The 26,138-nt window shown below is 41.8% G+C and overlaps 1 protein-coding gene and 1 non-coding gene across 6 annotated transcripts; both read left to right on the forward strand.

Annotated features, from left to right (window-relative positions):
* Positions 1 to 6,123: 6,123 nt before the first annotated feature.
* Positions 6,124 to 24,819, forward strand: PPP1R8 (protein phosphatase 1 regulatory subunit 8). 5 transcript variants are annotated; one of them, XM_008148001.3, is made up of 7 exons: positions 6,124 to 6,237; positions 8,282 to 8,342; positions 12,851 to 13,004; positions 14,266 to 14,486; positions 16,294 to 16,438; positions 21,469 to 21,533; positions 23,371 to 24,819. In XM_008148001.3, the coding sequence occupies exons 1-7, from the start codon at positions 6,182 to 6,184 to the stop codon at positions 23,722 to 23,724; spliced, it is 1,056 nt and encodes a 351-aa protein (XP_008146223.1). In that variant the 5' UTR covers positions 6,124 to 6,181; the 3' UTR covers positions 23,725 to 24,819. The 5 variants fall into 5 exon arrangements, with proteins under 5 accessions (XP_008146223.1, XP_028011014.1, XP_054576397.1 ...); XM_054720422.1 differs by lacking the exons at positions 6,124 to 6,237; positions 8,282 to 8,342; positions 14,266 to 14,486 and adding exons at positions 13,108 to 13,235; positions 13,771 to 14,223 and having other exon boundaries at positions 12,941 to 13,004; XM_028155214.2 differs by lacking the exons at positions 6,124 to 6,237; positions 8,282 to 8,342; positions 14,266 to 14,486 and adding exons at positions 13,108 to 13,235; positions 14,059 to 14,223 and having other exon boundaries at positions 12,941 to 13,004.
* On the forward strand, positions 10,516 to 10,681 carry LOC114233989 (small Cajal body-specific RNA 1). The gene has a single exon (XR_003620190.1). It is a non-coding gene; the product is annotated as a small Cajal body-specific RNA 1 (non-coding RNA).
* Positions 24,820 to 26,138: the final 1,319 nt, after the last annotated feature.

Below are 26,138 nucleotides of genomic sequence, written 5' to 3' on the forward strand. Positions count from 1 at the left end.
GCTGGCCAGTTGTGGGTTTAACGTTTACTTTATTATCTGCTAGTGTCATCCACAGTAGTTCATCCATACACACACTAAACCATCATGTTCACTTTTTGAAGAGATTAATTTAATTGACATTACTATACTCCAAGGAGTTCCTTTCCCACCTGCTTATATAGAAAGGGATAATTAGACCAAGCATGCTTTTGGAAAGCAAATAGGAATTGTTTGGAATGATTTGATCATTTTGTTGTTGTTGTTCAGTTGTGATTCTGCATTCCTGGTGAATGATGATGTTGCTGTCAAAACACTGTCCTGCCCTTATAAGGGTCGCTGGGCATTTGATGGCAGGAAGATATGAAAGGCTAGACTGAAGTTGGTTTAAAATTTAGTCCTGTGAACCGGGCGATAAAGCAAAGAAAAGGTTCATTTTTGTAAATAATACTGGTTTGGAATAGTGATGTTAGACTTAATTTATGAACAAGAAATTAATCTCTCTATGCATAGTTTTAGACAAAAAAATGTTTCAATAAAAGATTGTTGTCTTGTAATATAAATATTGTTCACTTCCCTTTTTAACAGGTTAAGAATAGTTGAAGGGAATGTAATTTCTTTAGGCTCTCACATAATTTATGTGAATTGGACCAACAATTTCAGTGAATTAGTGAATTAGAGGATTTGACCATGCTGGATATATTTATATTATTTTCTTCCAATCCCTTTAATGTTACTTAATCTTCTCTTACCAAGCTAATGTGAACGGTAGGGAAACAAGAGCCCAAATGCATTCTTGCACCATTCTACCCACTTAATACAAATAAACATTTAAAAAACTTTTGTAGTAAGTTTTTATGAGTTAAACATCCTAATGTGGTAGATTTTAGGTAATGTGGTGTTCTTTAGAAAAACTGAGACCTGCAAGAAGACTGGAAATCAGAGGAGGATTGGTTTGGGGGTGGAATTGGTGTTGCTGCAATCCTTTCCTTGGAACACAGGATAGAGCTATTGGGGTGTCACAGTGTCCCAAGCATAAGGTGACCAGATCGTGCCGCTTTTGGCGGGACAGTCCCGATTTTTAACAATTTGTCCCGCGTCCCACGGCGTTTTTAAAAAGTCCCTATTTTTGGAAAGATTCTTTTGGCTTAAAAGAATCTCTGATTCTTTCCAAAAATAGGGACTTTTTTAAAACGCCGTGGGACACGGGACAAATTGTTAAAAATCGGGACTGTCCCGCCAAAAGCGGGACGATCTGGTCACCGTACCCAAGCAGCAGCTTCAGAGCTAATTTCTTGGTTCTATGATCATTGCCCCTTAAGCTCCAAATTACAGCTGGACTTGGATACATCATTTGTAACATTCCAAGCAAGAAAAAGTCTTGATCTTGAAAAACTGCTTGACTCTGGGTAAAATGAAGCCGCCATAGTTCTGCTCTGTAATACTATATAATCCAGGGGTGGTGGTAATAGTGGCCATAGGTAGCAAATAGAATTGGAATGGCCTAGAATTCTTGGCCTAGAATTTGCATGGCCTGAAATTTGTAGCAGTTACCAAAGAGGTTCTGCTAGATGGTCCTAAAAACCTATTTATTTATAGACGCCTTACCTATGTTTTATTCATCATTCGGGACACCATGGTCTAGGACAATTGTTCTGAACCATGGCTTCACATTAGAAACTAAAAATTACTGATACCTGGGTGCCCCTGCTGCAAGATTCTAATTTTGTTAGTTTGGGATATAACCGAGGCGTAAGGACTTTTAAAAGCTCCAGATAATTCATGAGAACCATTGGTCTGGAGGTCAAAAACTAGATTGGGATACTGAAGGCCTGGAGAATCTCAGCTCTGCCATGAACTTGCTGTAGGTATTTAGACAAGTCATTTAACCTATAGACCCCCAAGTTTTCTCAACAGCTCTCTTCTAACTGAAATTCTCTGATTATAAGGACCATAGGAGTTTGGTCCGAACATGCAAATTCTGTTTGCCTCTGTATTCCTTTCCTTTTCCTCTTATCTCCCTTTATGTAATGTTTTAGAAGTACTGGACAGATCAGGCATTCTCTGTTCAAGTGAATTAAAACTGTAGTGCTATGTACGGTAAGGTAGAAATGTCAGGCTGGCCAGTTTCTCTGGAAATATACCAGAACAAGAACTTCTAGCCGCTAGACTGATGCTTCCAGGGTAGGTTTGTCTTGTTTTGCCAAGGGGTGGTGATATACTGTCTTACCATTGGGCAAAAATATCAAAATGAAATTATTGCTCAGTCAGTGCAAAGTAAAATACCCTGAGTCTCCTCCATTCAGTTTTGTCTGTCTTCTTTTCAGAGGCTGTCCTCAGTCATGAGAATGAAGCGTTTGCTTTTGGTCATTAAATGCAGACCAGAACCCAGTTCAGATTTCAGTCTCTCCTGTTTCCTAGGGCTAAGCATCACCTGCTTTCTTCAGGCTTTTCTAAGCAGGTTATTGTATCCCTAGGTTTCAAAGAATTTTTCAGTATTGCCTTCCAGTGCTATGAAATACAACTACTTTAAAATCTATACTTAACAAGGAGTTTGAAAGGTTTTGATTCCCAACCTACTTTTAAGCCAATTGAATAGTTCATTTTAAATACTTATCTAACATGAAATTTGATTGACAATGTAGCACTTAATGTTTATTATTTTTTCCTTTTTAAAAAATATGTTTTTAATTGATTTTAGAGAGAGGGGAAGGAAGACAGAGAAACATTGATGTGAGAGAGAAACATCCATAGGCTGCCTCCCGCATACCCCTCACTGGTATGTGCCCTGACTAGGAATCAAACCAGAGACTTTGGTGCATGGGACAATGCCCAACCAACTGAGCCACACTGGCCTGGACAGCACTTAACTTTTAAATATAAACTTGAAATAATAGTTTTTAATGTTGGACTGTGATTAAGGACCAAGCTTTTACCAGTCCATGGAAAAAATGAGAGAAATTATATAGTAGGCTTTTCAAAGTACCATCTTTGAGGTTGAGCTAATGAATGACCTTTCAACTTATTTATTTTTCTCTTTTTTTTTCTTTCACTTTTTAAAAAAGATATTTCAAGATAATAAAAATGAAAAGGTGGTGATATTAGATGGCAGTCTTCATTTTAAAATCTACTTATTTGGCAAAATAAAAGTAGACATGTCTATAAATTTTTTTCCTGGTCCACCATGACATGATGTTTGAACAACTCATTTAGACTAGTCCCATCACTTGACAACTGAAGAAATTGAGGCTAGGAATGGCAGTCTACTACAAGAATTAAAAGGCTTAAGGAAGTGCTCTCTACATGTGAATGGTCATTTGTAGGGCAATTTTTGAACTCTTGCTTCCAGCAATTTACAATGCTAAATGTTAAATGTTTTATATTTAATATCTCATATCTACAAAATCATTTAAGAGATATGTTTTCTTGTCCTCTTTGTATGGATTAGGAAAAGGAGGCATAGTAAGTAAGCTGTGCATGGTCACACCGTTTAGGAGTGATGGAGCCAGGATTTGATCTTAGGCTTCAGTACCACATCTTCAGATTCTAGACATTGTCTCCAGGCATCACTGATACAAACTGTCCTCCTCACCTCTTTCATGAAGCTTTCTCTTAAAACCTAGAATAGTGGCAGTTTCTACCCAGTTTTTCATGAATGTCTTTTTTTTTTTTAAATATTTTTTATTGATTTTTTACAGAGAAGAAGGGAGAGGGATAGAAAGTTAGAAACATCGATGAGAGAGAAACATCGATCAGCTGCCTCCTGCACACCCCCCACTGGGGATGTGCCCGCAACCAAGGTACATGCCCTTGACCGGAATCGAACCTGGGACCCTTCAGTTTGCAGGCCAATGCTCTATCACTGAGCCAAACCAGTTAGGGCTCATTTCTTTATCAGTACCTTGTGAACTTTTCATTAACCATCCTGATAATGAAGCCTCCTGCTTATACTATCTACTGTATATACACGCTTTGTTTTTAAGACAGTTGTCTAACATCAATATGCTAATGTCTTTAGATTCGAGTCTAAGGAAGTCTCTGTGTCTAAGAAATTTATCTTTGTTGAGATATCAAAATCCAAAAGCAGCTAGTCTATCAGTCTTCCCATTTCAAAAAGTTAAGGGTCTAGACTGCTGCCCTCCAATTCACTGATCTGTACTGACATCATGGTGTCCAAATAAAGAACGCTTTGCTTTATAAGGCCTAGGTAAGTATAAGGTGCCATTACATCACATGCTAGTGGAAAGCAGGGAACATGACCAAGGAGTAAAGACTTACAAGGGTAAGAATATAACTTTAGCTTTCTTGGGTGTATAGTCAGCAATAGAAGGGGTTAAATAATGGACCACACACAAAAGCTGAGAAATTGAAAGGCAAAGTTGACATAGATGCAATCAAGTCACTCAAACCTAGAAATGGTTTCTCCAGCACCTCTGCCTGAAAGGGGCATGGAACCTCAAGGGCCTGCACAATCTGTAGATAAAAATGAACGTGTTGTTTTCTGTTACACTAAAAACACTTTTGAGACTATTTAATTCCTTCTCAGGAATCGTGTCCTTGTGCTCAAAAGAAGAGTCAGCCAGGCTGGCATGGCCCAGTGGTTGAGCGTCGACTTATGAACCTGGAGGTCACGGTTCTATTCCTAGTCAGGGTATATCCCAGTTGTGGGCTCAATCCCCAGTGTGGGGCATGCAGGAGGCAGCCAATCAATGATTCTCATCATTGATGTTTCTATCTCCCTCTCTCTTCTCTGAAATCAATAAAAAAAATATATATTTTTAAAAGGAGCCTCTTTTCTTGAAACCAAGTTTAGAATTTGTATTTCCCCCATCAGCCTCGTCTTTGGAATCAAGACTGGAAAGGAGGCTATACACAGGTCAGCAGATAAGTCATCTGATCAATTAACATCCTTGCTGGATAAATTTATTGTGCTTTTGAAAGCCAGAGGAAAGTGATTCTCCTACCTGCCTAAGAGTTGATAATTTCAAAATCCAAGTTAATATTATGTTGCAATTAAATCTTGATTCCTAGAGATGTCATTAAGGACAAAATCTTTTGAACAGGCTGATGTTCAATTTAAAATCTAGAGGACCAGTAGCAAGGAAATCAAGAAAAGAAATAATGTGCAGTGCCTCTTTCTGGGTGAACAATTTTCAATTAGTTTCCTTTAAAAAGAAAAAGCAACAGGTCAGATAACCCAAACTTTCTACAAAAGTGAAAAAGTGTTGGGCATCATTTGCATGATAATATATCAACATCTAATTGTGAGACAGTGGTGATGACAGAGCATGGCCTTTGGCATACAGATTTAGGTTTGAATCCCACTCACCCCTCTTTCTAGGGTGAGGCTGGGCAACTCAATCTGTTTGAGCGTTCAGGGACCATACCTACCTCAAGAGTGTTGTGAGGATTAAATGAGATGATCCATATAAAATATATACTTGCCCAGAGAAGTAAGCACCCAACAAACATAGCGATTACAACTAGAGGACCTGCTGATGGTGTCTTTCAGCCAGATGTTGGCCTAGGGCAGGCCTGGAATCCTAATGCTTCCTTTCACGATTTAGTCACCATGACCAAAATTCCGAAGGGGCCACAACTTGATTAACCATTGACGATTAGGATGTCTGCCTCTGATTGGATCCTTCTTGGCGCAGCATGTCCGGACTTTTCATAAATAGACTAGATGACGCCCTAAAAGCAGATTCCCAGATAATGTACCTAAGTCCACAGGGTTCAGATTTGGATTAGGAAGAGGAAGTGAGCATGCAACTGCAGAGAAGGGCCGTAAGAGAAACAGAATGAGTGATGACTGTAATTTCTAAGCTCTGCGCTCTAATTCCTCTCTAGATTGGGGTGCAAGCCTGTAGCAAGGATGGAGTCACAGACTTAAGAGTCCAGCAGAGTGTCTGCAGGAGGACGTGCGGGAGGCCGATACCTCCCCTGACAAGCACCTTTTCCTCAGACACCTCCCAGCCAGGGAAAACCCTCGTCTTCGGAGACGCTGACAAACTGTCTCAAACACTGACAAACACCTCAAAGTTACCTCCCAGTTTCCACCGCCACTAGAAGCGCCCCGTACGTGCGTGCGTGTGCGCGTGCGCGCGCGCGCTCGCACAGGCTACTGGGATGCCGCTTCTCCCCTCAGAGTCTTCCAGTTTCCCGGCGTGCTTCGGGCCCGCCAAATGGGCGGGGGAGACGCAAGATGGCGGCAGCCACGAATTCCGGCTCCAGCCTCCCACTGTTCGACTGCCCGACTTGGTGAGTGGCGAGGAGACCAGGGCTGGAGTGGCCTGGGCTGGCCTGGGCTGGCCGGGCGGCTCGTTTCGCACAGCGGGCCGAACGGTTTAGACATTTTGGGACTGATTGAGGGAGAACAGTGCGTCGGGCCGGGCAGCGTGTGGAGGAACCGGGAGCCCAGGCCCAGGCACTGAGGAACCCAGAGTTGGGGGCTCGGAGGCGCTCGCTTACGCAGCCCCTCCGGCAGTCAGCCGGTTGCCTGGGCGTTTCGGGACCGTGGCCCTGAACTTACCTCAACTCCTGACCGAATCTGGAGCTCTGTGGAGCACCGTGCTGCCCCCCTGCTCTCTGTCCCGAACGCGCACGAGCTAGCTCCCCGGACCTAGCCCAAGCTCAGAGCCCGTGTCCCGCTGTGGTGCTGCATCCCCGGCCCAGTACTTGCCTCCCACAGACGGGGAGCTCCCCGAGGGCAGGGACGGCGCTGACCAACCCCTGCATTCTCAGCGACCAGCGCTGGGATTGTTGGAAGGAACCCCTTTCAGCCTTTCTCAAGTTCTTGGGAATATTGGAATAATTTAACTTAGCCTTCGAGTAGAGTACAAGAGGACTAATTATGAATTGCCTTGAGTTAGAGGTATTTGAACAGTAACTCACCAGTGTATTAATGTTCTTCTTCTCTGCCTCCCGCTATGTGGAGATCCTCAAGGGCAAGGAGTCTGATGCATCCTTTATATTGCCAGCGCCTAGGCCTTAGCCAGGCACATAGTAGGAGTTCAGAAAGCATGTTTTGGATGTAACATTGGTTTTCCAGTTCCCCAGACAAAAAGGGCTTTTTCCAATGCACTGCTTTCAGCAACTGCCATAGAGGAGTTGGGGCAGGATTGTGAGATGACTGTGTTGCTCTTCCAATTAGACGGACAGGTACATTATTTTCATGCAAATATGCAAAAGGACTCTGGCAAGATTGTTCTTATTTTCAAACTTCAAGGAGCAAACACAGGAAGCAAGTGAATGTGTGCCTGTTGTCTGAGTTCCTTTGCATTTTGTAACACCCAGTTGCTTCAGTCTACAAATTTTATGTCCCTTTTGGTTCCCTGCTACAATGATTTCAGATGTTGGATCAGGATAGTAAACTTATAGTTAGAAGAGACGTATCACCTACCATTTCTTCAGTCCTGTATGCACCAGCTATGTGTTAGGTGCTTTGACATGTATCCCTCTTGAATGCTGTGGTTACAGAAATACAGAGAAAAGTGCCCTAAACAAGCCATTATAGATAGAAAGACCTGTTCAAGGGTAAGAAACATCTCTTGTATTTATTGGTACCTGGTTTCATAGGCATGGTATTGGATTGCCCTAACTCCCTAATTATGTACCTCTGATTTGGTCTCAGAGTTCAGAGCTCGCTCTATTTTGTGATGAGACTAATCTTGGATCAGCACAAAACACCAACGATGTACTCAACCTTTATATGTTATTTGCAGTAGTCACAAAGCTTAGATTCAAACTCAAAGAATCAGACTACTCCAGCTATAGTACTTGCAACTCTCTGTGCTGCTTTCTTTCCAAGGTAGATATTTAGTGTTAAAATACAGGTTTCTTTGGTGCTGCTCTATTTTATTTTTTAATATTTTATTGATTTTTTACAGAGAGAAAGAGAGAGAGATAGTTAGAAACATCGATGAGAGAGAAACATCGATCAGCTGCCTCCTGCACACCCCCCACTGGGGATGTGCCCGCAACCAAGGTACATGCCCTTGACCGGAATCGAACCCGGGACCTTTCAGTCCGCAGGCCGACGCTCTATCCACTGAGCCAAACCGGTTTCGGCATGGTGCTGCTCTAAATACAAATCCATTAAAACCTGTTTTAGAGCAATTGAATCACTGGGGAAGTAAGTGTCAAACTTAGAAAGGAGCTGTAATAACAGTGAAGTAGATGACATTTCTGCTTGAACATGAGCTAATTATAGGCTGGTAGGAGAGCTGCAGTGTTGAATGGGACAGTAATTGTAAATGGCATTATGAACTCATTCTGAAAATGCTTTTTCCTTCTTATTTTTTAGGGCAGGTAAACCCCCACCTGGATTACATCTGGATGTAGTCAAAGGAGACAAACTAATTGAGGTACAGAAATACGTCTTTCCTTTTTTCCCATCACATTAAAGATTTTTGCCAGTGACTCACTTTTCCACCCCTTCTGCTGTGCTTTGTTTTCTGATGCTACTTTCGTTCATCCTGATTTTTTTTCTATTAAAAGCACATGGTGATATAACACATTCAAACCTCTTATCTCCCACAGTACTCAGGTTTTGTTTTGTTTTTTTACTTCTTTCACCTTCTAAATGAAGGATTTTAATAGATCATCAGCCTATGGGCCCTAATCAAACTGGAAGCCCTTTAATATGGTAAATTCCCTCTCTGAGTACATGGAGTTGTGTGGAAGATGCAAGATATACAATCTATAATAATAAAAGCGTATTATGCTAATTAGACCGGACAGCTGAACAATGTTCCAGACGAAGCTGCCACAGTGGAGGCCAAGGCAGGGGTGGTTAGGGGCGATCAGGCAGGTAGGCAAGTGGTTAGGGGCGATCAGGCAGGCAGGCAAGCAGTTAGGAGCCAGCGGTCCCAGATTGTGAGAGGGTGCAGGCCAGGCTGAGGGCCTTCCCCACCACCCCTTCCCATGCAGGAATTTCATGCACCGGGCCTCTAGTAATTGAAGAAGAAAGTGAATGACATAGATTGAGTTTAGCTTTTAAGTTGCTTTTATGATATTCAGGCCTGAGCCCTTCAAAGAAGAGAATGGAATGGTGATGAAATTCATTCATTTACTCAAAACATTGAGTGCTTACTATGTTCTAGTCATTGTGCTCGGCATAGTTACTACAGCAGTGGACAAAACAAGCGTGGTTCTGATCCTCAAAGAAATCTGGTGGGAAAGGCACTACATAAAAAATTACCTGAAATAAGTTCTATAAAGGAAAAGTTTAGCAGAATTCCAGATTTTCTACAAGTCTCTAGAATGAAGATAGAACTTGAACTTGAAGATAAATTTTGATTAGGTATTAAGTTGTGTGAGATTTTATTTTATTTTTAATCCTTATGGCACCATTTATTTACCAAGAAATGGAGATTAAATCCACTGTGACTATGGAGCTGTGAGTCTCCAGGTCTTAGACCAATTTTATGTTTGCTTGCTCATATAGAATTTAGATTCAGGGTCCCACTTTTGAGTGCAGTTGTTTTTGTTTGGTGTGAATAGTAAAAACATCATTCCATGGTTGAAAAGCTGTCTGTGAACATCTCCTGAATGATGTTCTGTAAATATATTCCGGTCACTTCAGGATGTTGTAGAGATACCCCAGTATTTTACAAAGTATTAAAGCAGGAGTTGTGATGAATTTTAAGTTAACTCCTCTTGCCCATACCCATTCAGTTTAGAGCCCCTTTGTCAGGGGTTCTTCTGACTTTATTTTTTACTAAAGACCCAGTGCACAAAATTTGTGCATGAGTTGGGTCCCTAGCGGCTGCCAGCTGCTGGCCGGGGCCTCCCTTCATTCCGTGCCGCCCCCTGGTGGTCAGCACACATCATAGTGAGCCATCGAACTCCCGGTTGGTCAAACTCCCAAGGGGACACTTTGCATATTAGGCTTTTATATAGAGAGATTTTATTTACTTGTTTTTAACCTTTTGCACTCGGATGTCGAGTCTGACTCAATACAGTTAGCATTAGAATAAAGGAATCGAGAAAAAAGCAAGCGAGTGCAAAGGGTTAATTGATTTTATTGGGGTGACATTGATTAATAAAATTATATAGGTTTCAGGTGTACAATTTCATAATACACCATCAGTGTAGCTTTCTTCTATTTTAAAAGTTAAAAAACTTCAAGATTATTCAATGAAATAATTTTGCTAAATTATCTGTAAAACCTATTTTATAGACTGTTCCACAGATATAAAATATTGTTGCCAAATAGCATGAAGCTTTGAAGACATAGCAATCTGTTTTGTTACCAGAATTTAGTAAGTCTTCAGTTTTCAACAAGAAGAAACAGAAAGGAGGCCAGGCTTTAATGATTATATCATATTCCTTTGTGAAATAATTTATATTTTTAAAGTGCTGTTAGTTGTCAGACATTCCTCTGATTATTGATTTCTATTAACTGATAATGTTCTCTGTCTTTCATTGCTCTTAGGTGTGCTGAGTTGCCATACAATTGTCAAGTTGCAGTCTTTAGACATCACTGTGCTGTTTCTGAGAGGAACAGATTTATGTGCTTATTTTTAAAGATTTAGACAGCACTTGATACTAACCGAGCTATCTGTGTCCTAGCCTTGTGTCAGAGGCTGGTGATGTGTTGTGATAGCTGGGTTTAAGAAGTGCAATATTAAAACAAAAGCCGTGAGTCTTTTTAGCCCAGTGTGTAAAGACACACTCTGAGTTATAACTCAGTGGCACAACTGGATAATGGTATCAGCCATAGCTAGTCAAGAAATTGTGGCTTTGATGACTGTTGCAAGACCAATACATTATTTTATTTACTTGGACAGAGAAAGCACATTGTCCAGGAGTTAACAAATTTCCTTAATTCTAAGACATACTATTTTCCCGCTACATTTTTATGTTTCTGTAATTGAGATGCCTTTAATAATGAATGTATATATTTAATTTGGAGGACCTTTCACTCCCCCTCACCCTCTGTCTTTGGCACCTTAGAAACATAGAAATTTGGTCAGTGGTATATTAGAACCCAAGATCTGGTGGTCTTATATACTGTTTCCTTGAGACTATCCAATGAGCCCTGTGGTTAGCAAATTTAAGTTTGTGAGGGCATAGGAGGAGTTGTGATGAATTTTTAAATTAACTCATCTTGCCCATACCCAATCAGTTTAGAGCCCTTTTGTCAGGGGTTCTTCTGACTCTTTATTTTTTACTAGAGACCCAGTGCACAAAATTTGTGCATGAGTTGGGTCCCTAGTTAATTTAAAAATTCATCACAACCGGGTGCATATAAATATGAATAAGAAATGCAGTAGATTCCACCTGCACAGATATTACCTAGATAATAAGATGTTGAAACTTAAAAGCTCTCAAATTTTAAAGCAATGTCTTATATTTAACCCAAATCTTAAAATTTGAGTTTAGGCAGACTTGGGGACGATCGTCTTATTGAGCTGTCAGGCTGTTCGATCTTGATGCTGCCTAGCAGTATAGTATGGGTCTGGAACAAGCCTTGCCAGTAGCAGATGGTCACTGTGGACAGGGTTTCCCAGCAGTGACCCACATTCCTAGACTAGCTTGAACTAATTTTGAACCTTAAGGCTAAGCTTGAAAGAAACTGGGTAAGTGATTGTTTAAAGAAAAATTAAGAGTGTGGCCCATAGTTGTTCATTCATTAAAATGTTCCTTGCCATATAGTGCATTTTCTGATGCAGGTAGAGTGGAGAAAATATATAATATGGTTAAAAGAGCTTAGATTCTGAAGTCAGACAGATTTTCTGCCTCTCTGAATTTCTAATTTAGCTTTTAAATATCTGGCTGTGTGAACTTGAATGTGTTAATTTCTTTATGCCTCAGTTTTGTCATTTATAAAAATAGGAATAATAGTATGTACCCACCACATAGAGCGGTTGTGAGGGTGAAATGACAGCATAAAATACATACCACGGTGTGTGGCACATAAATACCCACCGGCTGTTCCTGTTATCAGTGCATGAGGTATATTTCTGGTCTTGTAAGGGGAACACTAAAGCATAAGGGAGAATAGTAGCCCTCTGTGAGTTCAGTGACATAGCCAGGAATGAAATATAAACCTCTTGATTCCTAGCCTGGAACCATACTAACTTGACTGTGCTTCTCTATTCAGCTTTGTGTTGTCTTCTCTCAGGGATTTTAGGAGTGTCATGTGAAATGTGAATTAGAGCTTAATGAAACCTTGAAAGGGTTATTCTTTAAAATGGTCAAATTGTAGACTCTTAAAACTGGAAGAAGTGCTAGTAAAAATTTTATCTAGAGTCCTTTATCTTTGACAGCTCAGTTTACAACCAGGCTGTGTCAGGGTTTACTAACCCAGGATTAAAAGAAAAATAAGGACAGTGTTGTGAGTTTCTCATAAAGCTAAATTCAGCTCAGAGTATTCCAAAAGTACTTTGGGGCTATGATAGCATGATTCAAATATAAATAGGTATTTATAACCCCTTTCTTTCCTAATCAATTGATAATCTTCCTTTGGTTATATGTTTCTGAAAAGCAGTCATTACTTTATAAACATGCTTTGTGTTCTTATTTCTTGCTTGACCTAAAATTACTATCCGTTGAAATCTTAAATTTCCAATGGACAGAAGACAACCCCTTTTGCAGGTCACTTTTACATAATAGAATTAGTAGGAAAACTTTTTTTCATATCAACACTAAACATTTTGACCACTACATTTGGGGATATTGTCATCTATCCCTCAACATGTTAGTAAGTTATTCTGAGCTCTTTATCTTAAAGAATAATAGGAAATAAATTTTTTTCACTGTGGCAAGGAATTTTTCTATTCAAGATCCTCTACTTATTTGATTAGAAGAATTTTTGCTTAACCCTGTTGAGACTATTTAAGTAACATGTAATTTAATGTTTATTTAGAAACTGATTATTGATGAGAAGAAATATTACTTATTTGGGAGAAATCCTGATCTGTGTGACTTTACCATTGACCACCAGTCTTGCTCTCGGGTCCACGCTGCCTTGGTCTACCACAAGCATCTGAAGAGAGTTTTTCTAATAGATCTCAATAGTAGTAAGTAGCTCACATCCCATTCTGTCTCACGTTTCTTTTGGGCAATGTGAAAGTTCTCTTTTAAGTTCTTCAGTTTCAAAATTGTGTTTTATTATTCATCAAGGAAGAAGTTTACATTTGATTTTTAAATCAACTCTTCTCAACTCCTGTGATACCGCCTATTTTCCTGAATAATTGATGACTGGAGAGAGAAGAGGGTTTTGGGGAGTACTGTCCTGGAGGAGGCACTAGGTATATATAGAGAACAACTTCAACGAAAACACTCAGGAGTTAGGGACTATGGGTATCTAAGTGTTTACAGGACCATGATAAATTGTGGTCCAATTTAGGCAGAAGCTGTGGTTAGCTCCATTAATATAATAGAGTAGTGGTGCAAGACAGTAACAACAATACTTGTTTTGAGCAATATTTAATTTTTTATAAAAGGTTCTTTATCCCAGTTACATTCTGCTTTGACTAATAATATAAATTTTAATTTCGTGAATATACTCCAACTAATAAGATTTTCAACTTTGCCAAAGATAATCCCAGAAATGCAGTTGAGACTTAACTACATGGAGCCTTGAAGTTTTTCACTTTTCCCCTATATAAGTACAATGTAAAATGTAAAGGGTCCTGCTTCCTGGGCTGACCATGTTCTCCTTCCCCACTTTTCCAACACATACCCCACCCCAGTCTGCTGATACAATGGTTTTGGAAAGCCTTGTCTCATAAGTACTTACTTGCAAATTTATCTCATCTTTTCTGTCCATTTTATAACATGCAGAAAAATATTCAGACTCAGCAGTAGGATTTTGGCTTGCCTTGGTATTGATATTGCACCTGTTTCAGCCAACCTCCTTTCCTGTTCTGGGAAAAACCCAAGCATAACTGCCACCAGGGCCTCTATTCCTTAGGCTTGGGGCTGGAGAGGTCAGACCACAGCGATGCCTGTCTCCTGCCTTGGGTGGCATGGTTATTGCTGGGTTGGAGCCATTCCTGCTGGACCCAGAATGGAGCCAAGCCTGTCTGGCAGCAGAGAGCAAGCAGTGGTATTTGTTATCTGGGTTAACAGCAGGTCTGAAGATGTATAAGAATTCCACTGAAGAGATTCAAGACCCAGTGAAGTTTTCCTTTTCATTGTGACCCATGACAAGGGATGCAAAGTGGACTCAGTGTCATTTTTATTTTAAAAAGCAGAACTGATAATGCTGGGAGGAGCTGCTCTCCTACAACTCAGGTTGGTTTTTTTCTCTTACATTTTTGATTTGGTTATTCCCAGCACACGGCACTTTCTTGGGTCACATTCGGTTGGAACCTCACAAGCCTCAGCAAATTCCCATCGATTCCACAGTCTCATTTGGCGCATCCACAAGGGCATACACTCTACGTGAGAAGCCTCAGACATTGCCATCGGCTGTGAAAGGAGATGAGAAGATGGGTGGAGAGGATGATGAACTCAAGGGCTTACTGGGGCTTCCAGAGGAGGAAACCGAACTTGATGTAATTCCACGTCTGTCATTATTTTGTCTTTTGGGACTCTAGTTTTTCCATTATGTAGCTGTCTGTGTAGCTTGACATGCCAAAGACTTAGCAGCAGGAGGTTTTCTTGAGCCCAGTGATGGGCCTTTGCCTCTTTGTCAGTTATAAGGTGGTCAACTGTGACACACTTTGGAGAGCTACATTGTGTGATTTGGTTATGTATGACCAGGGGTAACAAGGAAACTGGTCTCTTGCCAATACACCCTCATGGTTGTCTATGCACCTTCACTGGATGTTAGAAGCCAAGGCTGGGAGTTAAATTTTTCTAGAGCTGCACTATCAAATGCAGTAGCTATTAACCACATTTCAAATACTCAGTAGTCACATGTGGCTAGTGACTTCCATGTTGAATGGCAAAAATAGAGAACATTGTCATGATTCAGAAAGTTCGATTGGACAGCACTGACTTAGACTGAAGCTTTCATTCATTTACATTGCTTTCTTGATATTGTCCAAATAGCCCAGGGATCTTCTGAATAGAGCTAGACTGGTTTTGTTCTTATGGGCCTGGCTGCCCTGAAGGCTATGAATTTATGAATGTTTTATTTTATTTAAGTGCCAGAGTTTTCCTTTTCGAGAGTCTGACCCCAATATGTGATGTGGCTGCCATCCTTTACATGTCAATCACTGCACTGGTGTGACTGGTCTATTTAGGTAGACCATATGTAAGCATGTCCTTAACCACCCACATGCACTTACTATTCTAGTTACACTAAGGCAGTGGCCCAGCCCTTAGGAAGAAAAGCACCAGGGAAATCTTAAAATTTAGAAGTTATTTTGTTCTAAAGAAGTAGCCTCATAGCCAGAGGCCTTGATGGTGGTTACTCTTACCCATTTCTCCTCCAGACTTCTTCCATGCTTTCCTGTATTTGAAATTTATATGTGAGGTCCTCTCTGGGTCTTTATTCTCAAGATATTTTGAATATCTCAAACCGCAATGCAGATTGGAATAAGTCCAGAGGATTGGGAAGAGGCAGGCAACAGTGCTGAGGCCAAGTTAATCATTGAGATGGATGGATGGATGGTTATGAATAGAAATGGGACCATACACAGGAATGGGGAGTGACAAAATATTAATGCCAAGTGTTAAGTGCACTGACAATGTCCTTGTGAGTTCTCAAAGAGAGTTACTGGTAAGAAAGCTGCCAATCATCCTTTCTCATCTCTGTTTTGTTACTTTAAAAGAATTATTGGAGTTCCTTCCAGTTACATTCTTTTAATTCTCGGCATAAAGACATGATAACCTTTCTTAAAAACAAGTAAATCTCATCTGGCCAGTGTGGCTCAGTGGTTGAGCATCAACCTATGATCCAGGAGGTCACAGATCCATTCCTGGTCAGGGCACATGCCCAGGTTGCGGGCTTGATCCCCAGTGTGGAGCATGCAGGAGGCAGCCAATCAATGATTCTCTCTCATCATGTTCTCTCTCCCTTTCCCTTCCTCTTTGAAGTCAATAAAAAAACAACAACAAAACGTCAACTCAAAAGATATTTGTACATATGACCTGTTTTCAGCTCAAGGCCCTCACCTCCTTTTGCATATCACTGCCCCACTAGTCAAAGAGGGCACATTCTGTCAAAGGTGACTTATAAATATTAGCAATCTGGGGATAGTAAAGAGTTCTTTCTGAATACAGAGGAGAATCTTGTCTGCCTGGGGAAGTCAAGGTTAGCCCCTAATGCCTTTGTGCCCTTCATTTAGTAAGATATTCTGTTTCAAATTTTGTGTGTACTGACTCTTGTCTTTTCCTGTGTGAACCCTGGCCTAGAACCTGACAGAGTTCAACACTGCCCACAACAAGCGGATTTCCACCCTCACCATTGAGGAGGGGAATCTGGATATTCAGAGACCAAAGAGGAAGAGGAAGAATTCACGGGTGACTTTCAGTGAGGATGATGAGATCATCAACCCAGGTGAGGTGTCTTTCTAGTTTCTTCTGATGAAAAAGCTGTGGTCTCAGAGAGTAGTGTATACAACCTGTAGGTCAGTTGTAATGTCTCCAAGGTTTAGGATAACAGGTGCTATATTAAGGAGAGATAGTTTTTACAGTTCATTGATGGAGTGCTCTCAACAACTCAGGGATTATCCATTTGCTCTGTGGAAGAAATAGCTAACAGGAGGGTCCATTTAATTCAGTATACAGAGCAAGGCTGTAATTCTCTGCTGATCCAGAATGTCTGTGTCATAATGGAGGTTTAAGTTAAGCATAAGTGTTTTCTGTCTTGACCTCAAAGCAGAACATTATTGTCTTTATGGGGTTCTGTGTATGAGTGGTAACTCGATTGGAGAGCCTTCTGCTGCTACTGTTAACTGCATTGAAGACTTACCTCTCTGGCCCTGACCGGTTTGGCTCAGTGGATAGAGCATGGGCCTGCGGATTCAAGGGTCCCAGGTTCAATTCCGATCAAGGGCATGTACCTTGGTTGCAGGCACATCCCCAATAGGGGGTGTGCAGGAGGCAGCTGATTGATGTTTCTTTCTCATCGATGTTTCTCTCCCTCTCCCTCTCCCTTCCCTCCCTCTCTGTAAAAAAAAAAAAAAAAAAATCAATAAAATATATTAAAAAAAAAAAAAAGACTTGCCTCTCTGGAAGGAACTAATTTATAGTTTGTATGGAAATGCCAGTAAGATAAGAGCATTGTATTATGAGAAGGCCACTAACTTGACCAATTTGTTCCACCATTCAACATTTATTTATTGGACCTATGTTGTATCTTAAGTACTCTGGTAAATGGATGACATAGAGCTGGGAGGTACAGTTACACAGTGAAGATGGAATTGGGATTAAAAAAAAAACTTGTTTGAAAATAAATCTCAATCCATAGAAGAAACAAGAATCCCAGACTAACAAGTTGCTTTTAATTTCCAAAGTAAAATGCAGTGAGAATCACTTTCAAGTTCTGCTTTTAGGTTCAAAATATCAATTATTTAAATGGAGATGGTCTGCTCCGGCATGGAAAAAAAAAAAAAGATCAAGGGATTTTAGTTAATTGAAAATGCAGTTTTATGTGGACCCAAGGGTCCCGGGTTCGATTAAGGTCAAGGGTACATACCTCGGTTGCAGGCTCCTCCCCGGCCCGGGCCCTGGTTGGGGCTCATGCAGGAGACAACCAATCGATGTGTTTCTCTCACATCAATATTTCTCTCTGTTTTTCCCTTTCTCTTCCACTCTCTCTAAAAACCAATGGAAAAATATCCTCGGGTAAGGATAAAAAAAAAAAGAGAAAGGAAGAAAATGTAGTTTTAGTCATTAGGAGTATGTGAAAACTAATCAAGTGCAGTGTAAGATTGCATTAATAGGAGAATTGGGGACAGTGACCCCACTGGTCCGTGTTCTGAGCCTAACTCTTCCATATATGTTACTAAATACAAGCATGGCCCTAACCATCAAATATGTGATGTAGTCGTGAGGGAGGAGGAGACTCATATATACAGAAAACAATGCCCTGAATTCTGGGAATGTAGAGAACCATGCACGAGGGAGAGCAGATTGGAGGAGGCATGGCCACTGTGGTCGGATATTTGCAGGACTAACCTTAACAAGGGAACAGTGGGCAAAACCAGAGCTAGCTAGTAGCAAGTATTTGGCTCAGCATAAAAATCAACAATGATGCCGAAGCCGGTTTGGCTCAGTGGATAGAGCGTCTGCCTGCGGACTCAAGGGTCCCGGGTTCGATTCCGGTCAAGGGCATGTGCCTTGGTTGCTGGCACGTACCCAGTGGGGGATGTGCAGGAGGCAGCTGATTGATGTTTCTAACTCTCTATCCCTCTCCCTTCCTCTCTATAAAAAATCAATAAAATATATTTAAAAAAACAAAAGCAACAATGAGCCCTAATCGGTTTGGCTCAGTGGATACAGTGTCGGCCTGCAGACTGAAAGGTCCCAGGTTCGATTCCGGTCAAGGGCATGTACCTTGGTTGTGGGCACATCCCCAATAGAAGGTGTGCAGGAGGCAGCTGATCGATGTTTCTTTCTCATTGATGTTTCTAACTCTATCCCTCTTCCTCTCTGTAAAAAAGCAATAAAATACCGTATTTTCCGGCATATAAGATGACTTTTTAACCCAGGAAAATCTTCTATATGCCCAGTCGTCTTATACGCCGGAAAATACGGTATTTTTTTTTTAAAAAAGCAACAATGAATCCTTATATTTAGAAGAATTAAAAGGATTTCTCTGAAAGAGATTGAGGCATTCATTCTAGTGACAAGTTTACTTTCTGATGGTGTGTGAAGTGGAAAGGATTACTTCTAAAAGTATTGAATGCCCGAGGGAAATGTTTAGGCACGGGCTGTATGACCAATTTGGAAACTTATTTCTGGGCCCTGGAACCTATTGAGTAAGTTTCTAGAGGTTGGGCCTAAAAATTTGTAGCTTCAAACAAGCTATTATTGTATTGATGAACAGTCAATAACGGGAATTACTGGACTAAACACTAAGTCTCTCTCAGGACTCAGTATCTGATCTGCTTTGTTTTTCTTCTGGAAAATTATTGCCCCAGAGCTTTATTAAGGTGCTGTATTCAGGCAGAATATAGCATAGAGGTTAAGAGTATGGGCTCTGAAATCAGAGGGCCTGGGTTTGAAATCCACCTCTCCTCTTAGTAGTTGTATGACCTTGGCCAAGTGACTTAAAAGACTACTGGCCTCACAGGATTGGTGGGGAGAATAAATAATTGACATAGGTAAAAACACTTCATATCAGTGCTCGGGATTCAATAAGCTCTTGATAAATGTTAGCTACTATCCCCGTAATTATCTGCCACAACTTTTGCCTTCTACCTATGCAGCCTTTCCTATACCAGAAGTAGACTTTGTAAGGAATTCGTTGGTAGATCTTCCAGGAGCAGGGCTCTCCTAGAACATGCGTATTCTCTACGACTAGAATGAGGAAAGGAGGAGAGGGCCTGGCCATCATTCAGCCAGCACAGAACAGGGTCCCCCAGAGAGGCTTAGTCCCTCCCCTCTACAGGCCTAGTGCATGCATGGGGTGCATCCCCCATAGCCACTCCTGTCAGGCTCCAGTTGCTTGTGCGCCTCAGCCTCCCTCATTCAGCTTTCCTTGCTGAAGGGATGGATGATTGGAACAGGGCTCCTGTGGGAGTGAGGAAAGATAAGGGTGCCTTTTTTTAGAGACCTTGTCTCCTTCCTGAGTCTGGTTATCTTTCCTCTTTCTTCTTCCATATGGAAGCCATTTATTCATTCATTCATTGAACAAAGATTGGTTAGTCAATGAATATAACAGGGCATATTCTTTAAAGTCATCCTAAAGTGAAAAGTCAGACTTAAGTCAACCAGGTGTAATTATTCAGATTAAATAGGGAATCTTTATTTTCCAAAGGAATTCATACGATTGCTCATCTTTAAAATAGCAAGCTCCCTCAATGCATTCAAAATAAGATGTACAACATCAATTAGGGAAATAATTCCTTTCCTGTCAGTACATTAAGATGAAGGGGCTTGGAGTAGTTTTCTCTAGTAATGCTAACAAGTCAGCCTGCCTGTTGCCATACACACAGCCTTCAGCAAGAAAACTTCATCCGAGTGGTCCAGCGCAGGTGTCCTCTCTGCGTTATAGAGCAGTTTTGCTACCCGTCTTGAAGCACCTCCAGTGTGTTGTAGCCTGTCTGGCTTTACAGCTGTGATCACTTTAAAAGCAGGGCAGTATCTTGCTCTTATTTCCATGTCTGATGTCCAATAAATGAGGCATAAGAGAGTGGACTGACTGCAGACATGTCCCTTACTTGGTCTTATCTCTTTCTCCCTGTAGAGTGAATGAAGCTAGAAGCTTTGTAGGGTATAATAACATGTGTAAGCTGTGAAAAGGGAGCTGCTCTCCCACTCTTCCTGGATGAGGGCTTCAGATCCTTTAGTAAAAATCCATATATATAAAAATACATATATAGTTACTCCTCACTGGGGATATTTTTCCCATTGATTTCTAGAGAGAATGGAAGGGAGGGATGGAAGGAGAAAGAGAGAGAGAGAGAGAGAAACATCGATGTAAGACAGACACATTGATTGATTGCCTCCCGCATGCACCATGACCAGGCCTGGGATGGAACCTGCAACCCAAATCTGTGCCCTTGATGGGGAATCAAACCCATGACCCTTCAGTAGGCAGACCAGTACTCTAACTACTGAGCACACCGGCCATGGCTGTAAAAGTCTTGATTTTATACAGTTGTTCAGGTCAAAAGGCCAAGTGAAGTTGGAAGCCCTGGATCTGAGTCCTAATTCTATTATTTGCTAATGAGTGGGCATTACCAAAATAGGTGGTGTGTGACCTCTTGACATGTCATTGTTTTATCACTATCATGGGATTGCTGCTATGTACTCTACTTTCTCCCTCAAAAGAGGGAAGTATATGGAATGAGAAAGAACTCGGGGAAGGCAGCACAGCACAGTGGTCCAGTCCCATTCTGGCTACTTGGACTAAATCCTGGCTCCTCCACTCTCCCATAGGGTGACTAGGCCCATCACTTTACACCTCTTAGCCTGAGGTGTTTTCTTGTCTATTGAATGTTTACTGTAGCTCTAGGTGGTTTGACTCAGTGGATAGAGCGTTGGCCTGGGAACTGAAGGGTCCCGGGTTCAATTCCAGTCAAGGGCACATGCCCGGGTTGCGGTCTCAGATCCCCAGCAGCGGGGATGTAGGATGCAGCCAATCAATGATTCTCTATCATTATTGATGTTTCTATCTCTCCCCTTCTCCCTTCCTCTCTGAAATCAAAATAAAAATTTTAAAAAAAGTTGATTGTAGTCGTGCTCACCTCATAGGCTTGTGAGGATTTAATACAGTGCCCGCACATAGAAACACTTGATGTGTTAGCTGTATTTTATTGTTTTAATATGAGTTGTGATTGCTTTGTTCGTAGTGAGCCCTGTTCCCTTAGCCCTCCCCGTAGAATACCACACTAATCCTTCCCTCATGTCTTTCTGCAGAGGATGTGGATCCCTCAGTTGGACGCTTCCGGAACATGGTACAGACTGCAGTGGTCCCAGTGAAGGTAGGAAGCACATGGTAACAGTATTTGAAATGCCATTTCCTATAGTCTGGTTTAAAAACCCACTCTTTTATAAATAGGTTGGGTGTACTTAATTTTAAAACACATTCTTCGCTCCTCTCCCATTTTTTTACCCTGTGGTCATACTTTTACTCCACCGATGTCTAGAGGATCCTGGAGCCCGTAGTAGGGCTGCGGGGGACCAGCCAGCTTGATGCTGTATGTAAATTATGGTGCAACGTAAATTTACCTCCAGCAGGCTGCAGAGAGGCCCACCTTTCTTTAGCCTTTCCCTTTTCCCTCAGAGGTAGCTGTTAGGCAGGAAAGAGGCATTGTTGTGTTTCTGCATGGCACTGCTGCCTTTTGCTGTGCCTGTATTCTTTGTGCCTGGGAGTGGCACAGATAGGAAAGCCAGCCCAAACCTGATTAGGTTTATAAAGACCAGGTATGTTGGAGAACTAAGATGGAAGTTACAAAGATGTTCTGATTGCTAAACATGTGGAGGAACTACCTGACAGCTAGGAATAAATAGTCCTTTAAGTACTGGAATCCCTGTAAATAGAGGTATTAAAAAAGTAATTGGGCCCTAGCTGGTTTGGCTCAGTGGATAGAGCTTCAGCCTGCAGACTGAAGGGTCCCAGGTTCAATTCCAGTCGAGGGGACATGCCCAGATTGAGGGCTTGATCCCCAGTAGGGGGATGCAGGAGGCAGCTGGTCAATGATTCTCTCTCATCTTTGATGATTCTCTCTCTCTCTTCCTCTCCCTTCCTCTCTGAAATCAATAAAAATATATTTTTTAAAAAAGTAATTAGAAGATGCTGGTCAGAGATGCTATAGAGTTTTTGTTTGTTTTCAGTGCACAAAAATCAATTATATTTTTATGTACTTGCAATGAATAGAGTTTTATTTTTTAAAAGTCTTTAGAATATATTAGACTAGAGTGATGCGTCAAATTCCTGGTTAGTCTTTGTTTAATTCAAAAGGAGTAGAGATGTGAGGGGGATCTTTCATGAATTTCCTTTAGTCTCTTGTGAAAAAGTACAAGGTGAAATTTTTCTGTGCAACTCCATAGTGCTCATGTCACATTTCCCCTTGAGCTCTTTTCTCTCTTTTTGGAATGTTCTATTGTCATTAAAGTACAAAACCAGAAGCTATTTTCACTTTTATATCAGATTTATTATGGTATAATTTACATACAGTAAAATGCACACATGGTAAATGTACAGTTTGAGTTTTGACAAATGTGTACCCCTGGGTCATCACCATTATAAGCAACATATAGACGATTTCCATCACCCAGAAAATTCCTTTAAGTCCCTCTGCTGTCAGTTCCCTTCCACTCCCAGCCCCAGGCAACCAGTAAACTTCTTTCATTCACTACAGATTTGTTTTGCTCTGAGATTACTGTTTAGAAATTTGGTGCCCAACATGAAGATCAATACTACTGATCCCCCCCTCCAAATTTAAATACCTACTACCACCCATTATCACCTATTTCCTAAAAGGGCATTTTAACACCAAAAGAAGAGAGGGAGAGGTATGACAAGCTAACGATAGTCACTTAATCTGGATGAGGTTTATTTATAAAACACACTATCCTCATTTTTCTCAGTGTGACTTAGGTTGGTAAATACTTTATGTGGACCCATCGCATTAGAGGACCATTGTCACATCTCTTTAATCATTGAGATTTCAGGCCTGGGAAATAGGTTGTCTGGGAAACAAAAGAAGCTAGAGGTTCAGGGGCCTCCCCCAGTATTTTAGGGCTGGAACAGAAAAGGCTAATTAGCACCGCCCTTGAGCCTCACCTCTTGTCTGCTCTGTTCCTTGTCACCCACAGAAGAAGCGGATGGAAGGCCCTGGCTCCCTGGGCTTGGAAGAATCGGGGAGCAGGCGCCTGCAGAACTTTGCATTCAGTGGGGGACTCTACGGGGGCCTGCCACCCACACACAGTGAAGCCGGCTCCCAGCCGCATGGCATCCACGGGACAGCACTCATTGGTGGTTTGCCCATGCCGTACCCAAACCTCGCCCCTGATGTGGACTTGACTCCTGTTGTGCCATCAGCAGTGAACCTGAATCCTACACCAAACCCTGCAGTCTACATCCCCGAAGCTGTTAACGAACCCAAGAAGAAGAAATATGCAAAAGAAGCTTGGCCGGGCAAGAAGCCGACGCCTTCCTTACTAATTTGATATTTTTGGTCGTGGAAAAGGGGTGGGATTGGGTGGGCATTGGGTGGAAGGGTGATGGTGGAGCTGATGAACTTGGGAGAAAAATTTTCCATGTGTGCAGTATCGTCTTTCAGAATGTCTCCTGGGGTCCTAAACATCTAATATCAAAACTGGGGGTGGGGTTGAAATATCCCGTAAAGACTGCTCTTCAGAACACTTCCAGTGTAGAAGAATGTTTCACACATCATTTTAAATTGGTGCCCTGGAGCCTCCCAGGCCTCCATGACCTCCTTTTTCTTTCTTCCCTCTTTCCAGGGTTATTTTTATTTTGAGTCATGTACTCTGTGGAGAGACTCAAGGCCCAAAGAGTCGAATTCAGAGCTGGGGAGGTGACGGTGGCATCACCAGCCTTAGGGGTCCAGCAGCGTAGTTTATATTTACTCTCCCTGTAAGTTCCACGTAGCAAAGGGTTGCCATGGACCTGAGGCTGATAAAAAGAGGGTTAAAATTCTTCAGTTAAGCTAAAGTTCAAAAAATGTTTTGCTGGGTCAGTGGTTTTGAGGTCCAGTAGTTAGGCTTTTCTCTTTTGTCCTTTCTGTTGGAATGAGAACATTTTGATTGATTGTGGTCTGTGACCAGTGAATGCCATAGACACAGGTTGATAGTTTTAAACTTATTACTTCGTTTGAAATTTACCTGTTTTTCTTGTCAAACCTGAGTACTCTCTACTCGCTGAAGTTTCTCATTTGATTCCAGAATACTGTACTCTCCAAGGCTTTCCTTTTCAAGTGTGTTATGAAGGCAATTTTCAAAGCATTTGACTAGTTAGAACAATTCCAATTAAAAAAGAAAAGATTTTACTTTGCAAGTAACTGATGTCTCTGAGAAGACATCTTAGATGTTGGTTTGGAGGCGCTTCCCCCCCTTTGAGAGCTCTTGTTATCCAAAGCTCTAAGATGAGACCGGGCTAATGAACATAGGAGACGAAGGTAGGAAACATCAATAAGAGCTTTGTATAGAGATTTGTACATTTGTGTAATAGGCCTTTTCACGCTTTATGTGTAGCTTTTTACCTGTAACCTTTATTACATTGTAAATTAAACGTAACTTTTGGCATTCCGGTGCAGTTGTGATTCAGTCACCATCACCGATTCCCACTGACATTAGGAAATGTTGCCAAAGGTATGCTGTCGGTCTTGGGAGGTGGTGCCCTGTCCCCATTTTATTACCACATGAGAATACCCCCTAATGAACGCAGAAACTCTAGAGATTCTGGTCCCCAGAGTGGAGCCTCATGGAGCCACGTGGGTTGAGAGGTGCCAGCTGCCCTTCACCAGGAGGCAGAACCACAAAGGTGACAGGAGATTGGGCTTGGGGGCACTTGTCCTGGAGTGGGCATGGTTTAAACCTGGTCATCTGCCCTCTGGCTACAGCTGCAGCTCAGGCGCTCAAGTTGAGTAGGTTTCGAAGGGATTTCAGCCAGAGTTGGGGTTGAATGGATGTGTCTTGCGTCCAGGAGCCTCGTTTCAGGAAGAGGAAATGCACTTGGTGTGCGGTGAGAATCACGAGGTGGCTTTGTGATGCGGATGCCAGCTAGGTTCAGGTCCCTTGGGTCGAGAGTGGACTGGCAGCAGGAGCAGCCTGATAGAACAGAGGCCCATAGGAGCACCAGTGCACGGGAAGCTGGCTGCCTCGGCCTCTGAAAAACAAGTGTCCTCACCTTAGGAGAGCACTTTCCCCTCATGGCAGCAAAGATGACCGTTAGACACACGGAGCACCTACCTCGCCTGCCAGCCATTTACAGCCCGTCATTGAACTCACAGCCCTAAGAGGAATACTGCTTTTGTCCCCATTCTACAGGTGAGAAAACTGGCTCAGAGACAAAATGAACTTCCCCAGGATCCCACTGAGTGAAGTCAGGATTGAAACTAGTCTGAATCCAGAGCACAGGTGTACACGGCCTGCAGGATGAGTTGGTGAAGCACGTGTGTGGCCCTCAGGTGGAACACTGCTCAGCAGGCTGGGGCTATATTCATTTGTAGTTAGGAATTGGTTTTGAAGTTGATTTTTTTGCAAATGGTAAGTTCCTGGATGGTATATTAAAGGATTTAGATTTAGTTTACATAGTAAAATGAGTCATTGGTGAGAGATCATGCCCTGTACTGTTTGGTCCCAGCATTTGAGTGGCAGAGTGAAACTTGCATTTGTGTCTCAAGGCTCAACAGACTATCCAAGCCTGCAAAGCTATTCATCGTTTCCTTCAAGGGCCCGGTGTACATTCGTGGAAGCAGGAGTGCTTGAATTGGGTGGTTATGTGATGTAAGTAGGTGTAGAAACCTGGCTTGCCTGGCACTATTTTTCTGATTTCTTCCAATCATGCTTTAGTGTCCCTCAAAGATGAGCACTGCAGGAGGGGCTCCGATTCCTCTCGTGCT

This window comes from Eptesicus fuscus, chromosome 9 (genome assembly GCF_027574615.1).
Source record: "Eptesicus fuscus isolate TK198812 chromosome 9, DD_ASM_mEF_20220401, whole genome shotgun sequence".
Taxonomy (NCBI): Eukaryota; Metazoa; Chordata; class Mammalia; order Chiroptera; family Vespertilionidae; genus Eptesicus; species Eptesicus fuscus.

Excerpts from the sequence above, each read along its gene's own strand:
- PPP1R8 (XM_008148001.3), top strand. The coding sequence starts at position 6,182 with ATGGCGGCAGCCACGAATTCCGGCTCCAGCCTCCCACTGTTCGACTGC. Across the intron at positions 8,343-12,850 it reads AAGGAGACAAACTAATTGAG|AAACTGATTATTGATGAGAA; the intron begins GTACAGAAATAC and ends ATGTTTATTTAG. Across the intron at positions 16,439-21,468 it reads TGATGAGATCATCAACCCAG|AGGATGTGGATCCCTCAGTT; the intron begins GTGAGGTGTCTT and ends GTCTTTCTGCAG.